Source organism: Anopheles maculipalpis, chromosome 3RL, assembly GCF_943734695.1.
Source record: "Anopheles maculipalpis chromosome 3RL, idAnoMacuDA_375_x, whole genome shotgun sequence".
NCBI lineage: Eukaryota > Metazoa > Arthropoda > Insecta > Diptera > Culicidae > Anopheles > Anopheles maculipalpis.
The window spans coordinates 33,648,219-33,667,603 of record NC_064872.1 but is presented as its reverse complement, the minus strand read 5'-3'; the positions used below and the strand labels follow the sequence as shown (position 1 = coordinate 33,667,603).

Sequence of the window (19,385 nt, the reverse complement as noted above, 5' to 3'; positions counted from 1 at the left end):
AGCGTAAGCAAAGTGTACAGCAATAAGATTTTGTGAAAAAATAATAAATTGTGTGTGGTTTGTGAGAAGTATTTAAATTAACCGATAACGGATTGGTTTTTTTTTTGTTTCAAACCGATGCTGAAAAGTGTTAAAATCACAGCTCTGTGAAATAAAAATCGAGAAATTTCCTAACCGTTCTACGTGACACTTTGCCAACCACATAAGCAAACTTATCGAAGTGGATAATTTGCTCGTGCTTGAAGCAGATAAGCAAAAAAAAAATACAAAACAAATAGCGGTTGATTAAAGAGCCCTGTTCTTTACAACACCACAGCAACCGCAGGCAAATTCCGCCAACGTACTGCCCCTCGAAAATCATCCTTCTTTGCGTCGTCAATCGCAGGAACCGGGCTTGAGAGTGATGGTAATGTCAATTTTCCGTCACTTTCCATCAAGGAAAAGCTCTCCGTGAAAAGGTGTGCTGCTGCCAGGAAAAGGTGTATGTGGTTCGTGCTAATACGCGGGATGTACTAGTGTTTGCGTGGAGTGGTGGTGTTGTGTATGTGTGCTTTTATGCGCTATGTTTGTGGTTGGCGTTGTGGGTTGGGATGATGGTGGTGTATCATGATTTGCATATAAATTGATCACAGTGCGGTGTGTGTGTGTGTGTGTGTGTATACATCCTAAAACCAAGCCGGTTTGTTTGCATAGAGTCTTGTAAGGTGGTTTGTGCAGGTGTGTTTGTGCCAAGTGTATTCGAGAGGGCAGTAGTAGTAGAAGAGATCCTGATTATCTCGTCCAGGTGTTACCCATTGGAAGCGTATGTGAGCTCGTGTGTGTGTTTTAAAAATTGTTGTCCTTTTAAATGTGCTTGGGGCACAGTAGTGTGTAAAAAGTGAAGTGAGCTGTTGGTTTGGGGCAAATCCTCGAGGACCGCAATTCCGGAACTTGCGGTTTTTGGGATCTCGGTGAATGGTAAAGCACCTTCGAGGGTTGCTACTCCGTGTGCTTGTTTTCCGTGGACTCCGGGAAGTCCGAAACATCCTATCGAAGCTCGCCCATCGTGCCCGCCGAGGCAACCGCCGTCCGTAGGCATGGAGGAGGAACTACGCTGTCCGGTGTGCAAGCAGCTTTACGCCAGCCCGGTACTGCTGCCCTGCTATCACGCGCTCTGTCTTGCCTGCGCTCTGGACATTCAAACTGCATCCTCATCCTCGGCATCCTCGACCTCGTCCACTGCCTCGTCATCGTCTTCGGCAGGTTCATCGGGTGCGGGAACGGGACATCCACCCTGCCATCCAGCCATTGCGGCCGCCCACCTACATCAACAGCATTCGCAACATTCGTCCTCGTCTGCCGCAAGTACCGGCAGTTCGAGTGCTACCGAAAGTGTATCCTCCGACCAGGATCAGGCCGATAAGGTGAGCATCCTGAGCGAAGCCGACTCGGGCGTTATCTGCTGCACATCCCGGCCGGGCTCGTACGCCGGCACACCAAACCTACAGGGACTGTTGTTCCCGCCGGCCGGTTCCGGTGGCTCGGTCTACTCGCTCGCCTGTCCCGTCTGCCGGAAGTTGGTGTTCTTTGACGAGCTTGGCGCACGCAATCTGCCACTGTACCGGGCGATGGAGTCGATTGTGGATCGGTTCTGCGAGCGCGAAGCACTACGCTGCCAGATGTGTGAAACCGAACCGCCGAAAGTGGCGACCGTTATCTGTGAGCAGTGTGAAATCCGGTACTGTGATGCGTGTCGCGAACTGTGTCACCCGGCACGTGGACCGCTGGCAAAGCACAGTCTTACGAAGCCACGTGGGGCATGCCAGCTGCGGGAATCGATTTGCGGTGAGCATACGGAACCGCTGACGATGTATTGTATGGGGTGTAAGCTGCCCATCTGCAATCAGTGCATCGGCGAAAACCGGCACCAGTCACACGATCTGCAGTCCATTACGGCGATGTGCAAAGCCCAGAAGGTAAGTCGTCACTTATGTAAATTGGGATGTGTGTTGGGCAGAGGCAGACGGTACAATTTTATATTTTTCTGGCGTACAGAAAATGCATCAGAATACTTCTGGGAGGGAGAAAAGAACAACGCGATTCATTAATTAGTTGATGTGAAGTGAGTTAGCTTTCTAGAGCTAAGAGGATTTAGAGATGTGCTATATTAGTTGCTGAAAATAGTAACTTTTTTTTTTGGAACAACTTGAAACGATTTTTGGATAAAACAGTATTGAATTGGGTTTGGTCTCGGGCAATAATTTTGTAAGACCGTAGAATGCCTCAGAGACTATGAAAAAACTCCAGTGTACATTATCGTTTCGCACCTTGGATCCAAGCCTCAGAGCAATTCGTCCATAAAGTAAATATTGTAAGTAACGGATAAAAGCTCAGAATCCGCAAAAGACGGCGCTCGAGAAGACTCTCAATTTACCTGAGCTTCGAATAATTGACGTTTTTTTAAATCTATCACTAAAAGAGGACCTTATCCAACCATTGGCAAGCTAAGACGAATTTTCCTTTGATTGTTTAAGCTAAAAATGGGTGCAAAGCATGTAAATGTTTGTCAGTCAGTACTTGAAGTTGTGGCGTTTTTTTTTTAACAGAAAGCAAGCCAACTAAAGTTATCTGTGAAAGTTTTTAAACATTACTGAGACTGTTTTAGTCAACAAGAAGATTAATTCTGAAGAAGCTTATGGACCGTCCGGACCGTCCCCCCGTAGTGAGGACTGATTATCCAACTACGTGATATCTGATATATGGCTGGTGTGATAAAAATTGAAGCAACCTTCTAAGGCCTAATCACTTTGTTTTTTATATTTCCTGCGAAAAAAACAACAAAAAAGAAGTCTTTTTCCTAGCCTTATCTAATTATTATTGATGTACTTTGCAACTACGAACGGAACAGGAACGGTTAGGTGTGCATCATCATTTTTAGACATGAATTTTCCATTTAAAGGAATCGCTAAATGCTGCTAGTTTAGCTAATGAGCTGAGCTAGGTAAGACCATCATCCTCTGATAAATGAATATAGGCCACCCGATGCTTAAGCACAAAAAAGGACTCCTTTTTATGTCCTTTTTCCAAGATAGAACGATGAGTCATTGAAAAGGTTCTATGGGTTTAGATGTGTATTTTTTCCTACTTCTATTCACAATCAATTGTACTTCCTCTTAAAGGGTACGAAACTACCTGGTTTAGTGTTTAAAAAAAGGCTTATCTGCATCAACCCGTCTAAAGAATGATGGAGAAGTAATAGCCGAAAGGGCAGATAGAAGCTACATCAGGAATTTACTCCGATGAAAAGTGAATCGTAAAATGCAAAAGGATAAACCTGTCTGTGGTTGTACGGGAGAAGCTAATGAACAAAAAAGAATCATGACGCTCGGAGCAGGTTCAGGGATCATCGCACCAAGTAGCTTGCATAACTGACAAAATACCCTTTAAACATACCAAAAAACCCAATGTTTCGTCGGTAGGAAAAAACCGGTTCACGGGTGGATAATTATCACGCATCCTTTCCCCCCTTTCAGTCGGGGCAAACGGTTCGATGCTCTTTGAACCGTTTGCGGGGTGCGTTTCTGTGTATTTTTGGCGATTTGTGCAAACAGAAAAGTGCATTCACACGGTGGGGGCGGAGGAGTGATGTTGACAGGGCCGGAACAGAGAAATGCAGTTGCATTTGTTTGCCATCAACAAACAGCAGGGATGATTGGGGTGGTTCCTATGGATATTGTAGTTGCTGGTTGGAGAGTTTAGTTTAGGGGATTTTTGTTTTGATTTTGAAGGTGTTGAAGCGTACAGAAACACTTGGAAAGGAAGAAGTATGAACTTAAATTGCAAGAAATTTAATTGATACCATACGGGACGATTTAGACCTATTTTGTCACTTAGAAACTGCACTTGCATAATTGAACAAGTTGTAGTTTTGATTTTCAAGTGCTTTTTTTCTAAATAATTGTTAAGTAAATTGAGGCAAGTTTGTAAACATGTTTTTTATTGTGCTTTGTTTACAATCAATTAGAATAATTTCCATTTTTTGCGCACCTTAAATCCCCATTTGTCCTGTAAACAGCCGTATTTGTTTTGCTAAAGCAATAATCATGTTGTGGTAATGTTAAGCACAAAGGACGTAAATTGGCATGTTTGCTAATGGCAAACACACATGGCGAGTGACCAAACAGCCGGTGCAGAGGCCTGTTGGCTGTCAGTTTGCATTATTATCGTGCAGATTTGTCGCAATTACGGGGAAGAAATGGTACCATCGTACCGGGGCCTAATGTTGACCGTACGTCCACCGAACGGCTCTCACGTTCGATTGGCTGCGGCCAATATCTTTCCGACATCTTAACACCTTTCCGGCTGTCACAACTGGTTGAGCATCCGCGCCCTTCCGATCTGATCGTTCATGACAGTTTAATTACTTCTCTCTGTCTCTCCGTCTTCTGCACCGTTTTGGAAGGTGAAGAAGAATCGCACTCCAAGCCGGTCAATTTTATCGTCTTAATCTTCGTTCGTCATCGTGCAGGCCCTTAGGGGTAAACTGAACACCGGGGTGTTTCTCCCTCTCTCCGGTTCGAGGATCCCGCAGCAGTACAGTGTGTGTGTACTTCCGTGAGAAAGTTCATCACAATGCATACCGTTTTCTTTATCTCGTAGCCGCTGGGCCGAGGCCGTTGCGTTTATTGAAGCAGAAAGTGGAGAATTCGTTTATTTGGGGAGTGTAAGCTGTCCAACTATTCACGCCGGGGCGGTATGACCACCCGTTTTCGTGTACCATGCCGAACCGAAACTCCGTCTTGTGTGCGCGAACTTGGCAAACCATGCCCAACCCCTCCCCAAAAGGGTCGATTGTCTGTTAGAGCGAGCTCGGGAGAAAATTTGTTTTACGAAACGTAACGGAGGGCAGAATTCATGGGTCGATTGTTTAACGATTCTTTTCGTACTGTTTGATGAAGTTAAAGTTGGGGAAATTGTGTTCGGCGACGTCTAGAAGGGGGAGAAATATAAAATTGGCTCAGGGAAAGAGTTCTCATCGAATTAAACAATTACCCGGTGAAACGGTAATTATGACGGTGACAAACGTCTTTAGCTTTGTTGTCGTGACACGTGATGATAATTTGGGTGAGCGGGCCACACAAGGGGATGAGTTTTGCCCCATGTCAACAAGCAAAGGGAATAAATATGCTTTCTAGCTCAATGGTACCAATCATGTGATAATCGTTTTGCAGCCCAGTTTTTTTAAGCCCAGTGGTAAAAGAATATAGCTTTCATTTATTTATTATTAAACAAAAATTGGTATAAAGGTGTAAACTAAAATGAAAAATTAAAATGAGGTTCATCAATTTGTTACTGAGGTATGCGATAGCGAATCGATGCCTTGTGATTGGAATCTCGGCATCATCTATCACATAAACAAGAAGAGAGATATATTGGAGTGCAACAACTATAGGGGTATTACGGTGTTGAATACCTACAAAATATTCTCAATAATCCTTAAGGATAAGCTTGTCCCATTGGCTTCGGAATCCAAAGAGGATTCCGAAACGGAAAATCTACCACTGACCAGATCTTCACCATGCGGCAAACCTTGGATAAGATGACTGAACAGCCGTTGAACACGTACCACCTCTTCATAGATTTCAAGGCCGCATATGATAGCATAGCCAGGGTAACACTCTACGAGGCCATGAGCTCTTTTGGAATCCTGGCAAAACTGATCTGGCTTGTTAGAATGACCATGACCAACGTCACATGCCAGGTGAAGGTGGATGGAAAACTCTGAGGGTTCTTTGCCACCACCAATGGCCTGCGTCAGGGAGACGAGCACGCCTGTCTCCTATGCAACTTGGCGCTAGAGAGGGCCATCCGTGACTCGGAGGTGGAGACTTCGGGAACCATCTTCTATCAAGTCAACCCAGATCCTGGCATACGCTGATGATATAGACATCATTGGTCTGCGGCTCTCCCAGGTAGGAGAGGCCTACCACAGGATCGAGCAGGCGGCAGAAAACCTCGTATTGCAGATTAACGAGGCAAAGACCAAATTAATGGCGGAACCATCAGCGGCCTTACTGGGACTGTATCGTCTGTATCTGTAAAACAGATGAAGCCCTCTTAGCTGCGTTCGAGAGGAAGATGCTCAGAAGGATTGTTGGCCACGTGCTGTGTGGAAGGACAATGGGGGAGCCGCTACAACGACGAGCTGCACGAACTGTATGACGACCTCACCGTCGTGCAGCGAATTAGGCTCGCCAGGCTCCGAAAGGCTGGCCATGTTAAACGCATAGCACCGGACAACCGAGCTCAGAAAGTCTTTTTAGGACGTCACGACACACGGGTAGAAGAGGCGTGGTAGGCCCAGATTGAGGTAGGAGAATGGCGTGAAATCATCCGCCATCAAGGCAAGATTGGCTGACGACGGCGCAGGACTGTGCGCGGTTCTGGACTCTGCTGAGGCAGGCCAAGATCGCGAAGCGTTTGTATCGCCTGATAAGTTAGTAAGTAAGTAAGTAGGTAAAGTCCACCACTGTGAACTCAGTCAATGTATAAACATGCCGTCGAAATGAATGTTTCTAAGTCACGAACTCCATTTTGTATGGGACACAAACTTATCCCAATCATTTTGTATTTCACAGCTACAGTTGTAATTTCTTTTTGGTGTTCTCTTCTCAAAATTAATCATTCTATTTGCAGTAAATCATTTTTCCGAACGCGTAAAAATGCATTCAAAAGAATCACTAAACCATAAAACGACCTTTTTTTTGGCACGTAACAAGTGTGAGAACCTTATGTATTTGCGTTCGTTGGAACAAAATTCGCTCACTGGTAGGTGCTTCCCACTCTTCATCACTCTTGTCACAAATTCTTGGCATTACCATCTCGTGGCATGATTTATGCTCTCGCGGAAAAAAAATCAGCAAAGACATGGCTGTTTGAAGGGCGTTCGCTGGTTTCTGGTGTTGCTATTACTATTTGGTCGCAAAAATCGTTGGCTGCATTCGCTGTATAATTTATGTATTTATGCACAAGCTTCTCAAAGCTTCCCCATCGCTGTACAGGCAAAGGAATAAACATTTTCCACCAAAGTGTCTTCCAGTCCAGGAAGCAAACGAGTTCAAGTTGGATGGAGAGCGAGAGAGAGAGAGAGGATGGTCGGGGGCGCTATAGGGATGGATGCGAGCCCACCAACTCACGTTTAAGGGGTTTTACATGAATATATCTTACACATCAATTTCGCACCAAAGAAGTGTCATAAAATTCATGGCGCATTGATTTTCGTCATGCGTGCGTTTGCAAGTGACATTACTTGTGGGAGGGTTACTCGCTTGCGAGGAGTTTGTGCCTGTTTTTTATGGAACGATTTTTGTTTTTTTTGTTACCATTTTATTGCTTTTTTGATACGCAAGAATACTAATCCGTACCCTCGGTGTGCTCGTTGTCCCCGTGAAAATGTGTTCCAAATGAAGTTTCTTTTACGAATGTTTGTGTGTATTTAGATTCGTATTCATTCGTGTTCAAAAATGAATTTCCTGGTAGGAGCATTAAATATATAAAACAGATCAAACGGAAATTCAATTTTTCATGTCGAGGGCTTATGTGTGATTTTTGATTGGTAAAAATATTGATTTATTTCATTTTCGTATTGATATTTAAACATAAATTTTGGTTCGCTTTCTGACTTCACAGTAACAACAACAAAAATCGTAAAATGTTTAATAAGTGTCCCAACTCACATTTGCTTGTTCTTGTGAGCTGTTTTCAAAATATAAATTCAACAAAAAATAGCTAAAAAAAACTCAATTGGGCTGGATTTTCTGAACGTAAACAATTTTAAAGATTATAGTTTCAAAAACGATACCGTGGGGTATGACATGAAAGATGAACGGTAAACCATAAAATCATGACTCCCCATCGTCATCCATCGCATACATTATACGAAATTGCACTGCCAGTTACATCTGACTGGCGCCTAAAGGTGGCCGAACATTATGTCGGTCAAACCGTGTCTTTCTTTAAAAAAAAAAACGACTACTAGCAGCGCATAATTTGCATAATCGTGCTAACGGCGCGCGACTAGGGGCCTTCGTTTTTGCGAAGAAAAGGACAAAAACATAAAACAGACGAACCGGCTAACACGCGGATCTTTCTTTAAAGACAAGTTTCTCGCACCCCGGGTTCTTTGGTATTTGGTGCATGTGTTTGTGTGTATGTGTGTTTAGGAAAATTAGGTCGATGTTTGCTGCTGTGTCTTCCGAAAAGATGCAAAACACACCTGCGAATCGTCCGCATGCTCTCGTGTACATGGCGAAGGAAAACCATTCGCTTTTCATTTGATACTGTGGTTCGCCCTACGGAGGCGAACGATGTGGTTCATATTATCCGTTTTTCCATTCCGTTTTCCACTTGCCCGGAAGCGATACGGAATCCGGGTAAGGAAACAACTGGAAAGGGATTAAAAGTTGGATGAAAAGAAAAAGGAAAGAATAACAGAGCAGGAGACTAAAAAAAAGGAGAACAAAAATTATGTAAATTTTGAATCACCAAAGATAAGAGGGATCGGAATCGCCCAAGAACACACTGCTGCAGTGGACGTGCTTTTCTTCTGCGCAGTGCCTGTTGTACGGTACGGTACGTAGAAATCCGGTTCCGGTTTCAGCTCCTATGTCGTGTGTTGTGTGTGTGTATGTGAGACAGCGTTTTGCTCCACCACCGGATGTAAGGGTCGATGGTGTAAAACGTAAAATATCGTTTTCTTTTTCTCTGAGCTCAGAAACACGTGCTCTGAAGGAAGGATTTGGCTTCCTGAGCGAGCGAATTTCTTTCACATCGTGAAGATGGATTCGATTTTCGCCTCGAAACTGCGAATGTGTCCTTGACTGTTTTGTTGTAGATAATGTTTGGCGGTCGGTGTAGCCGGAAGCAGCAATGTCTTGAAGAAAATAATAAAGGGATTTCCTCTTTTCTTTAAGTTATTTCTTTTATTTTATTTAAAATGAGGATTAGCTGGACTATCGTTAAATTAAAACGAAAAGTGTATTTTTTTTTACATAAAAAATTCTAGTAAATGTGAATGAGTTACTAATTCCACGAACACATGCAATAACATTTCATGCATAATTACCATCTGTCTTTCGTATGGAAAACCCCTGCACGTATCGGCGGGGGGAAATTATCACTCCAACAGCAGCGCAACGGTTGTAGCAAGCCACATTCATTCCTATGCTATTTTGCGCCACTTTGCATTCTGGTCCTGGTGTGTCTTATTTGCGCTTTCCTTTTGTGAGGAATGCCGCAGCGGATTTTTCCATTCTACTTCTACGTTTATCGCCACCCATTTATCTGCAGGCTGTTTCGGGAAGATTTTGCTTGCCTCAGTCAATTGATCAGGATAAAAGGAAGGAGTTCCTGGTATATAGGATGCGGCGAGCGAAAAGGAGAGCCCGTGTTCGCTGGGGCAAAATTTTCGTCGGCAATTTTCCATCACTTTCCGTGACGGAAGTTACAACCGTGGTGGTGGTGTTTTCTTTTACTCGTCTGCAGGGAATGAATGAATGTAGTACGGCTATGAACGGGGTTTTTGCCGCTCCTGACGGCACACGAATAATGGCTCCAAGAACGAGCGAAAAAGAAGTCAAACAGAAACACGAGACACGGGCGGTAGAATAATACGCCTAAAGTTTTCTTTTGAATATAAATTTTTCCATTCCGCCATTCGGTGCTGCGCGGAGGAGCGCCGGTAGGACGTTTGCCGTGCCGTGTCTCGTCGGATGTACATAGCACTTTTCCTGTTGTTCCCATTTGCGTTTTTATCAAGTAGCATGGTTTCTGTGTTTCATGGGCGTTTGAAACTGTGGTTGGTAGGTTTTTGCATGGAGAGCGTACACGGTCCTTAGAAAGACAGATGAGAGGCCGTATGGTTTTCGTCTGATTTGCCAAAGTTTTCATGGGTTGGAAAATAGTAGACTGCTTCGTAGAGTCTGGCCTCCGTTGCCTGCTGGTATGCCTGGCGGGCAAGCTACTACTGCAGTTTGGAACGCCCTTTGGAGGGTCAGAGACTTTATGGAGCTCTAGGAAGGACCTCATGAACCGTTCTCCAGAATGTCACATTTGCCACGTTTAATGTCGTGTTTTTGGTTGTTTTGCGATAAAAATGTGGGTTGATTGTGTCTGAGTCGGAGCACAGATGAAGGGGGTAACCGAAGTCAAGTTTGCTTCATGGTGTCGACCGGGCAAACTGAGAAGAATGCCAAACCACACAAAGGCATTTTCCGGCTTTTTTTTTGAGTTGAACTTTAGTAGATGTACGATTATCGCGAGTAGTGATAGCTCATTCTAAGGTGGAGTTTGCCTTTTTTGTGAAGAAGTGAGTTAATAAAGGTAACCTACTGGAAATAATTAGCTCCACCGACAGCTAGGAGGGTTCCTAAAGAGATTTTAAATTGTAGTTTTTGAAGAGAGTTATTTATGATTTATTGTATCACTTATATTATCACTAAGTCTACCTTACTTGTGCTTCGTGTGCTGAGGGCTTTAAATAAAATTGCTCTTCAGCTATTTAAAATCCGCTTATAAAAAGGGTTTTTTTAAAGAACATAAGGGTCCCACCGTGAACAATTGCTCCAAAGTGTTTGACCACTTGAAAACTGGCGCTGAAGATTATAGCGAGTAGCGACAGCCAATTGTCATCCTCTCAAGCTTGATAAAAACCAATGTATTATAATTAATCAATCATCATAATTCATCACTGAGCGTAATTGAAAGGATTGTTTTTTAAGTGCCCAGCACTGCATTGAAGCTGTCCAATTTGAAGCCATCAATTAGTGAGAGGTGTAAAATTATTTAATGTGTACCATTCGTTGCCTTAAGTGTAGAAACGATGACAATTGGAAAAACTTGTGCCGGAGAGGCGGTAATGAATCGAGGGTAAAATTATGTTAAGTTTTTAAACTTTTCAAACTTATTTGTTTGTTATTTGTTGTAGCAGTAACAGACAACATTAGGTACTTTAATCATCATTATATTATGAGTCCCAATTGCACTATGAAGCATCCCTTAGGGCACCCTCCAACAATTACTACATTTGTTTCAATAGTTTGTCCCTCAAGTGAGTAAAACTCGTAACAATTGTTAAGCCCCCTTCAACTTTCTGCAATTGCGTTGCACTAATCGAACTTTTCAACAACACTTATGGCCACGATAAGAAGAAAAGATTTTAAATAATAAATTGGCACTTATGTGCCAAGGAAAGGTGGTGCCATATAAATTCACAACGAATACAATTACCCCTCTTGAGAACTAAATTTCGCAAAACTCATCTGGTTTTGCTAATAGCGCCAGAAGCAAAACAAGCACAAGTTCTCATCAAGTACAGCCTCTACCTAGTGCCATGCACCTAAAAGTGTTTCATATTTTTGCTTATAACAAATGTTCTGTTCCGAGCAGAACAGCTTGGATGCAGTTTTTTTTTATTCGTTCCCCATAACCTTCGAATGTTTTTGACGCTTTACCGTACAGCTGTTACTGTTTAAACAACAAAAACATAGCCTAGTGAAGGTGGCGCAAGCCTTCATTGCACGTACTGTTTGGCAAAGCGGGAATTCGCTTTACTTTTGCACCTGGAAAGAGAAGGAAATTGGACCAAATCAATAAAACTACGCTATGGTTAGTACACAGCACAGGCCTTATGGATGATTCTAAAGGACGTTCGATTGAGGGGAAGCGAAATGCGAATTTTTCTCGTTAAATGTTCACTTTTTTGTGTAGCTCATTGCTTAAAAATAAAATTATCCTGTGAATGAAATTAAACTAAAAGTCTCTATTCATGACGTTGCAAATTTTGAGTACCAGGCAAGGGAAGAAATTTTGAGCAGGCATGCACTTTTGCTGTCTGGTTTCCGTTTTCCCGGCAGTACTCTACGAAAGAAGAAAGTTGGAATCAAATAGAGTAGTGACACTCGACGAAAACGTCATCGAGCATCAACAATGGATGTGGTACAATTTGCAAGAAATCCCATTACTACGCTCGATCGTAACAAGGCAGGAGCGCAGCAACACGCCCGAATTGCTCGTTTGTACCGGAAAACGGGAAAGTTCCACAGGAGTCTGATTTCTTCTTTTTTCCCTGTAATTTAGAGCCCAAGATAGGGATCTCCTTCCTCTCACGGGCCCGTCTCTTAGTCATCTCTTTTTTCGCTTCGTTTGAGAAACTAGCAAACACACCAGTAAATGCTCGATAGTTTACCGTACTTGGAAGAGCGGTTTTCGATTGCAGGCGGGAAGAATTCGATACAGTCCGGAAAATTTTGCTGATGTGAAGTCCTGTTTGCGGAAATGGAGTGTGTTGGCTACTTAGCCAACATAAACTTTTCGGATAGGGAAGTTAACGAATATTTGGCAAAGAACGGTTTTTGCGGTTTTTAAGCTGGGGCTAAAAATTCGTCCGCTTACCGTATCGTTTGGTTCTTAAGTGCGTGAGCAAACGAGTACGGCAGCTTACGCATTTATTACTTAATTTTATCCCTCTCTCACACGACCTCTCGCTCTCTTTCGGCACGAAGTCGGACGCGTCCACACTAACACCGCTTTTATTGCAGTTACGGCGGGAAGCTGCAATAAACGCTTGTTATTGTGAACACTCCCCCCCGTGCGAAGGTACGTTTGCCTTAGCTCTTTACACTCCGTCCGACGTCCAAGACGACGACTTTAACAGACGGACGTTCCAAACGCGTCCCTTTCGTAGTCTGAATAATTACGCGTCGCACTTCTCCGTCTTTCGATCGTACCGTCTCGATTACTCTTCCGCGTGGCCAACAGTTCCGAGGGCTGTTATCATCTACTATCAAAACGAGATCGCCTATAACAATCGGAGGGGATGGCTCGAACCACTTGGATCGTTTCGTGAGCGTCGGCAAATACTCCTTCAACCACTTCTTCCACAAAATGTTCGCGTATACCTGTGACGCTGCCCATGTGTTACGTAGCGTGGCAGAGGAATCATCAAAGGGAAGGAGGGGCTTCACACCAGACGGTGACCCTAAAAGAAAATGATTTGGGGTTAGTGGTGCGTCTTCACCTCTGTCAATCGGCACATGTGTCAAGGGGCGCATATTAATTATGCTTTCGGTCTCGATGAGCATAGAGTTCAGTATTGCATCGGTCGGGGTTCGTCGAAATGGCATTTTCTCGAGCGTTCGTTTTACCGTTCTTATCATTCTCTCCCATGCACCTCCGAAGTGTGGTGCAGACGGCGGATTAAAGGTCCATTTTGTATCGGGAATATCGATCTCTTCCATGAGTCTTTGCGTGTCGATCCTTCTGGTCGCTTCTACTAACTCTCTGTTAGCTCCGACAAAGTTTGTACCATTGTCGCTGAAGATTTCGTTAGGTGTACCTCTTCGTGCCATAAAGTTTCTCAGCGCCAGTATGCACGCATCTGTGGAGAGAGAATACGCCACTTCTATGTGTATCGCTCGTATTGTCATGCATGTAAACAATACGCCCCACCTTTTTTCAGATTTTCCGCGACCTGTTGAGACGATCATTGGACCGAAATAATCAATCCCAGTATAGGAAAACGGTTTCAAGTAAGCGGCTAGACGGGCTGGAGGCAGTTGACTCATCATCGGAGAGCGGGTCTTAGTCAGTCTGATTCGACAAAACAAGCAGTTGTTCGTTACGCGACGGCACGCTCTGCGTAGAGCGGGGATATCGTATCTGGATCGTACTTCGTTCAGTACCGTTTCATGATGTCCGTGTCGAAGTTTCCGATGGTAGTCTCCTATAATTAAATCCACGACTGTACCGGACTTGGGAAGTATTATTGGTCTTTTAACAGCTGAATCGACGAACAGGCAGGCATCGATTCTCCCCTTAACACGTAAGAGTCCATCTTCATCAAGGTACGGGCTACGCTTGTATAATGAACTGCTTCGCTTAATGCGGACTTGCTGGTTCCTCGTCGACAGTGCTTCCTTTAGGATGTTGTACTCTTCAGGGTAGTTTTCTTGTTGTACAATTCTCAGAATGAGTTTTTCCGCTCGCTGTAGCTCGACGCTGGTGAGTGCTCCGGTGTGTCTTGTCGTCGGTTTTCTGGAGTTGTATATAAAACGCCACATGTAGGCGATCGCTCGAAGCAGCTTCCTCCAACTTGAAAATCGTTCGAAAACGATTACCTGCTCGCTGAGTTGGTGTAATGTCACATGGTGTCGTTTTTCCTCAGTAGTTTCGTAGGCGATAGTTTCTGCTGCTGGCCACACTTGCATCGATTCTTTAAGAAATTCTGGTCCAGTAAACCAACGACTCGAGGTTAAATGTTGCCGGAAATTCGTCCATTTCGTGCATTCGTCTGCCACGTTAAGCTTCGTTGGGATCCATCGCCATTCTTCGGCGTTGGTGTTCTCCAGAATTTCTCCAACCCGATGGCCTACGAAGATGCTGTATTTTCTATGATTCGAATTAATCCAGCACATGACATCTCGCGAGTCTGTCCATAAGAAACGTTGATGTATTGGTACGTCATGTGTTCGTTGTATTGTGTTAGCCAACCTGGATCCTACAACCGCAGCTTGAAGCTCCATTCGAGGAGTAGACATGTATTTTAAGGGAGCCACTTTTGCTTTGCCGCCAATCAGCGAAACTTCCACGTTTTCATCTTGTTGGAATCGAAAGTATGCTACCGCGGCGTACCCGTCGAGACCGGCGTCAACGAACACATGTAACTGGATGCTTGCATTATCGAGTTTTACGGTTTGTCGGTAACAGCGAGGGATGGCGATTTGTTGCACGTAAGGTAGACCCGTCAGCCATATTTTCCATTTCTGCCACATATCTTGAGAAATTTCTTCGTCCCAAGCAGTTCCTGACCTCCAAACTTCTTGTAAGATTGCCTTCAAGTATAAGAGAAATCCAGCGATTAAACCTAAAGGATCATACATACTCATGAGCACACGCAAGATTTGTCGCTTCGTTGGTATCGTTTCTCCATCCAGGATGTCATTGTCGCGTTTGGGATGCATCTTGAAACTGAAGGTATCTGTTTGCTGGTTCCACCACATCCCGAGCACTTTTTGCACGCAGGTCACAGGATCCGAATGGAAGTGTCGTTGCTGTACCACGTTTCCCGAAAACTTTTCTGCGACCTTATTCGAGTTGGAAAGCCAGTTGTGGAGCTGAAAACCGCCTTGACTATGGATGTACTGTATCTCTGTAGCTAGTTGTACGGCATCATCTTCGCATTCAGTACTAACTAGAAGGTCATCTACGTAATGTTGTTCCTTTACGCACCTGACGGCCTGAGGGAGCTTTTCGATGAATCGATCAGCGTTGACGTTCTTTACGTATTGTGCGCTGGCTGGTGAACAAGTTGCGCCGAACGTCATTCTGGTCATCACGAACTCTTCTGGCTCTTGTTCGGCGTCGCCCCATCTCCAAAGGAAGCGCTGACTATGTTCATCCTCCTTGCGTATCACCACCTGATGGTACATTTCTCTAATATCAGCAGCGACAGCGAAACGGTATTCTCGGAAACGATAAAGCACTGATGGTAAAGGTGTCAGCAGATCAGGACCAGATAGTAAGCTCGTGTTTAAAGATGTTCCCTTCACCGCGGCAGCTGCATCCCACACCAGGCGCACCTTCCCGGGTTTATTTGGGTTGATAACGGGAAATATTGGCAGATACCACTTCCTAGGATGGTAACGAGTAGCAGCTAGTTCATCTTTCGATATTCGTCTTACGTACCCTTTTTTCAAGAATTCTTCCAGTTTCTGATTGATCACCGCGGCAAGATTCTTATCTCTCCTCAATCGCTTTTCCAGGCACTCCAGTCTGCGCAAGGCCATGCGTCGGCTGTCTGGTAAGCTTACGTTGTCTGATCGCCACAGCAGCCCGGTTTCGAATCGGCCATCGACGAACTTCGTATGCGCATCCAATAAGGCGTAGGCTCGTTCATGATCTTTGGACAAAACGGAATTGGCGTGACATGTCTCGTGCTTTTCCGAAGAAAATATTTCACGTAACACTGCATCGATATCTTCATCGGATTTAGTGCATGTACATAGATGAACACCGCGCGATTCTGCGTCCTTTTGGCTCGTAAGCTGGTCATGAGGGCCGCAAACGACCCAGCCGAGACGAGTTTTGGTAGCAATTGGTTCCCCGGCAGCTCCTTCGATTGTTTTCAGTGGTCTTGTCAGGAAGAAGTTGTCGACACCAATCAGAATCCGCGGTGCTACCTCGTGATAGCTGCGAGCGTTGAACTTTTGCAAGTGGTCGTACTTTTCTGCTAGCTCTGGTAACGGCAGTGATTGCGTGGGAAGCGCTAACTTGGAGATGGTATGCACTTTTGACATCGTGTACCTTTTTCCATCCTTGTCGTCGCCAGAGATGCAAACGGCAACTGTATGCGAGCGGGTCTCTTCTCTTGTTTGGTTTCCCGTCCAGCTCAGGCAGATGGGACTAAGGGTGCCTTTCAGGTTTAGCTCGTCCAACAACGCGTGGTCCATCAGCGTAACGGAAGAACCATCGTCGAGAAGCGCAAAGGTGTTTACGTTCTTGCCGTTGCCGTAGAGTGTTACTGGAACGTATTTTAGCAAGGACTTTTCCGAAGTGCAGTTGTGAGCGAAAGATGTCATAGAGTCGCGGGCGATAGTCTCCCCGTGCAGCAATTCGTGGTGGAACATGGAACATCCGTTCTTGTTACATGGTGATGCGATGTGGCATCGTCCAGGATGCTTCCAGAGACACCTTCTACATAAGCGATACCGTCGCACGTAGCCCCATCTTTCATTTGTAGAAGACGAAAGCAACTTATCACAGTCGGGCCCGCTTCGACACTCTTCCTTCTGGCATATGAGACATGAAAAGTCATCGCGCGTAGGTGGTCTGTTTGTTCGTGGCTCCGTATGGGTGTTGACGTATTTTGTATCGCTCCTTTTTGTAGATTGCTGTGGTGGCGGTGTGACGGATACGGCCGCATTAGTTATTGTTCTCATCCACGTGCCATATTCCTGTAACGAAGAGGAAATTAGTTTGGACTCTTTATGAATACCCCACATTAGTTTAAGGCACGGTGGAAGGCGATCGACGAGCTCCTTCATAAGTGATGAATTGTGGTTCTGCTCCTCCATCCGGCGTGCTTTGATAGTAGCGCACAGTTCTTCCACCGATACACCGTAGTCGATCAAGGTCTGCATTTTTTCCAGTCTCGGAGGAGGAGCTGAACGGATTTGCTGCATAACTCCATCAACAAGCACTTCAGAGCGTCCAAAATACCTCTCCAGAGTGCTCATTACTTCCTGCACGTTTTCCGGCTCCTGCAATCGTCTCTGCACCATTCTTAATGCACGCCCGGTGAGACACTCTTGCAACCGCAATGCGTTTTCGTCGTCCGTGTACCCGCACATACGTGTAGTCGTGTCAAAACGGCTCTTAAAATTACTCCATTCGTCCGGATTTCCTGAAAAGGTAGGAAGCTTTCCGGTGACCACGTTCCTGGCGGCTAACTGGCTACGGGTCAGTTCGTGTGCGGCTACTGGAGATGAAAAATGCCGCGTCGTTGAATGGGCATCTGGATTCCCTGGACGAAATGTGCGGCATTGATGATCATAGGTGTCTACGTGGCGATGGGACAGTCTACTGATCTCATCCTGCATAGTTTTTCGTTCCTCGTGGAACTCCTTTTGCTGATTAATTAGCTCCAGTCTTAGAGCGTTCATCTCTCGCGTAACCGCGCTTAGTTCCTCGCTATTGTTAGCTAGGTTGGGCCGCGATGGAGGGCGGCACGTGCAGCATTGCCATTTTTTATCCACCATTTGCTTCGTAACATTTACACATACAAAATGGTACCATCGCTTGCAGATAGCGCATGGCAACATTTCGTCATTCGGCGTCTCGTCACACTTTCCACAAGTACGGTCCTGGTAAAGGTGTGAATACAAGCGCGTTAGTTCCGCCTCCATTGCCTCCTTTTCCTGGCGCATCTTCTCTTGACCGTCCTTTAGTTCTTGTCTCAAGGCGATCATTTCACGCGTCACGGCTCCAAACGCATCTTCAGCATTTGAGGATTCACTAGGGGGCAACGGGGGGTGGCAGGAGCGACACCGCCAATCTTCTGCAATGGTTTCAACCGACACATTCGCACACTCGAAGTGAAACCATAATTCGCATCCGTAGCACTGCGCCATATCGTCGTGCGGCGCTCCGCCGCATTCCCCGCACTTATCCTCCTCGGGACAAGGGTTCACGCTGGACGGCTTCATATCGTGCGACAGATGAGCTCGCGATTCACTTGCACTTATTTTTCGATGGTAAAACTTATGCGGTGAAACACGGATTCGTTGTCCTTCTCCTAATCAGCTGTCGTTTTAGTGTGAGGTCGATGAGCCCGGCTTCAGCAGCGAACACGCGGGTTGTTGTATCGATCACTTTGCGATGGCTGATTTTTTCGTCCCGAATCTCAGTTTTAATGCGATATTAAAACCGGCCACGACACGATACGAATTTTTAGAATGTTGGCTACTTAGCCAACATAAACTTTTCGGATAGGGAAGTTAACGAATATTTGGCAAAGAACGGTTTTTGCGGTTTTTAAGCTGGGGCTAAAAATTCGTCCGCTTACCGTATCGTTTGGTTCTTAAGTGCGTGAGCAAACGAGTACGGCAGCTTACGCATTTATTACTTAATTTTATCCCTCTCTCACACGACCTCTCGCTCTCTTTCGGCACGAAGTCGGACGCGTCCACACTAACACCGCTTTTATTGCAGTTACGGCGGGAAGCTGCAATAAACGCTTGTTATTGTGAACAGAGTGTTAGTTTGTTAGTTGTGCTACCAAACCAAACTGAAATGAGTGAGTGAGTGTGTGTGTGTGTGCGAAGGGAAAACCATTGCAAAAAGGTTGGCTTTTGCAATAATTGGATTAGAGTGTCTGATTGAGTTTTCTATTTTGGAGAGTAGGAAAGGAAATGGGAAACCCATTGGTGAATTTGCCGAACCGTCGCCGAAGCGTAGGGAAGGTGCGGTTCTGTTGTGCTTCGATTTCGAGATGAAGCAGTTGCAGGAGGGTATGATTTCGTTTTCTTGAACGCACCCGGTAAGGAAGCAATCAGTGGTTAAGTCGGCTTAGAGGGTTTTTATTGATTGAAAGTGTTAATGAGTTCATCAACGACGGGGACGGTTCGCACTTGTCTAGGTTATGTTGTTGTTTTGGTTGAGCTTGACTTCGTTTCAGAAACAGTTATGAAGCGTTAAGGAAAAAGGCAGTTATTTAGTATTGGATTTGAGGTGTATGGGTCACCGTGTTAGCAATGTTGTAGATTGTTGTTTGGTAAAACCTTGTTTATCGTTATCAGATTAATAACAAAGTAGTTGGTTAAAAAATAGATAGCTTCTTACGAACTATATAC

General features: G+C 44.9%; 4 protein-coding genes across 6 annotated transcripts in view; 1 reads left to right on the top strand and 3 right to left on the bottom strand.

Annotated features, from left to right (window-relative positions):
- Window positions 1-19,385, bottom strand: part of LOC126565465 (translocon-associated protein subunit gamma) — a 485,163-nt gene that overhangs the window by 60,911 nt on the left and 404,867 nt on the right. The window lies entirely within an intron of this gene.
- The window catches only part of LOC126564191 (striatin-4), a 353,049-nt gene that overhangs the window by 38,418 nt on the left and 295,246 nt on the right, over window positions 1-19,385 (bottom strand). The gene's annotated exons all lie outside the window — the stretch shown is intronic.
- LOC126565236 (protein SCO1 homolog, mitochondrial) overlaps window positions 1-19,385 on the bottom strand; it is a 379,954-nt gene that overhangs the window by 296,903 nt on the left and 63,666 nt on the right. The window lies entirely within an intron of this gene.
- LOC126564192 (E3 ubiquitin-protein ligase TRIM9) overlaps window positions 983-19,385 on the top strand; it is a 97,136-nt gene continuing 78,733 nt past the window's right edge. For both annotated transcript variants that reach the window (XM_050221160.1, XM_050221159.1), the window contains exon 1: window positions 983-1,955. In XM_050221160.1, coding sequence (XP_050077117.1) covers window positions 1,077-1,955 — 879 coding nt within the window. In that variant the 5' untranslated portion in view covers window positions 983-1,076. The remainder of the gene's footprint in view (window positions 1,956-19,385) is intronic.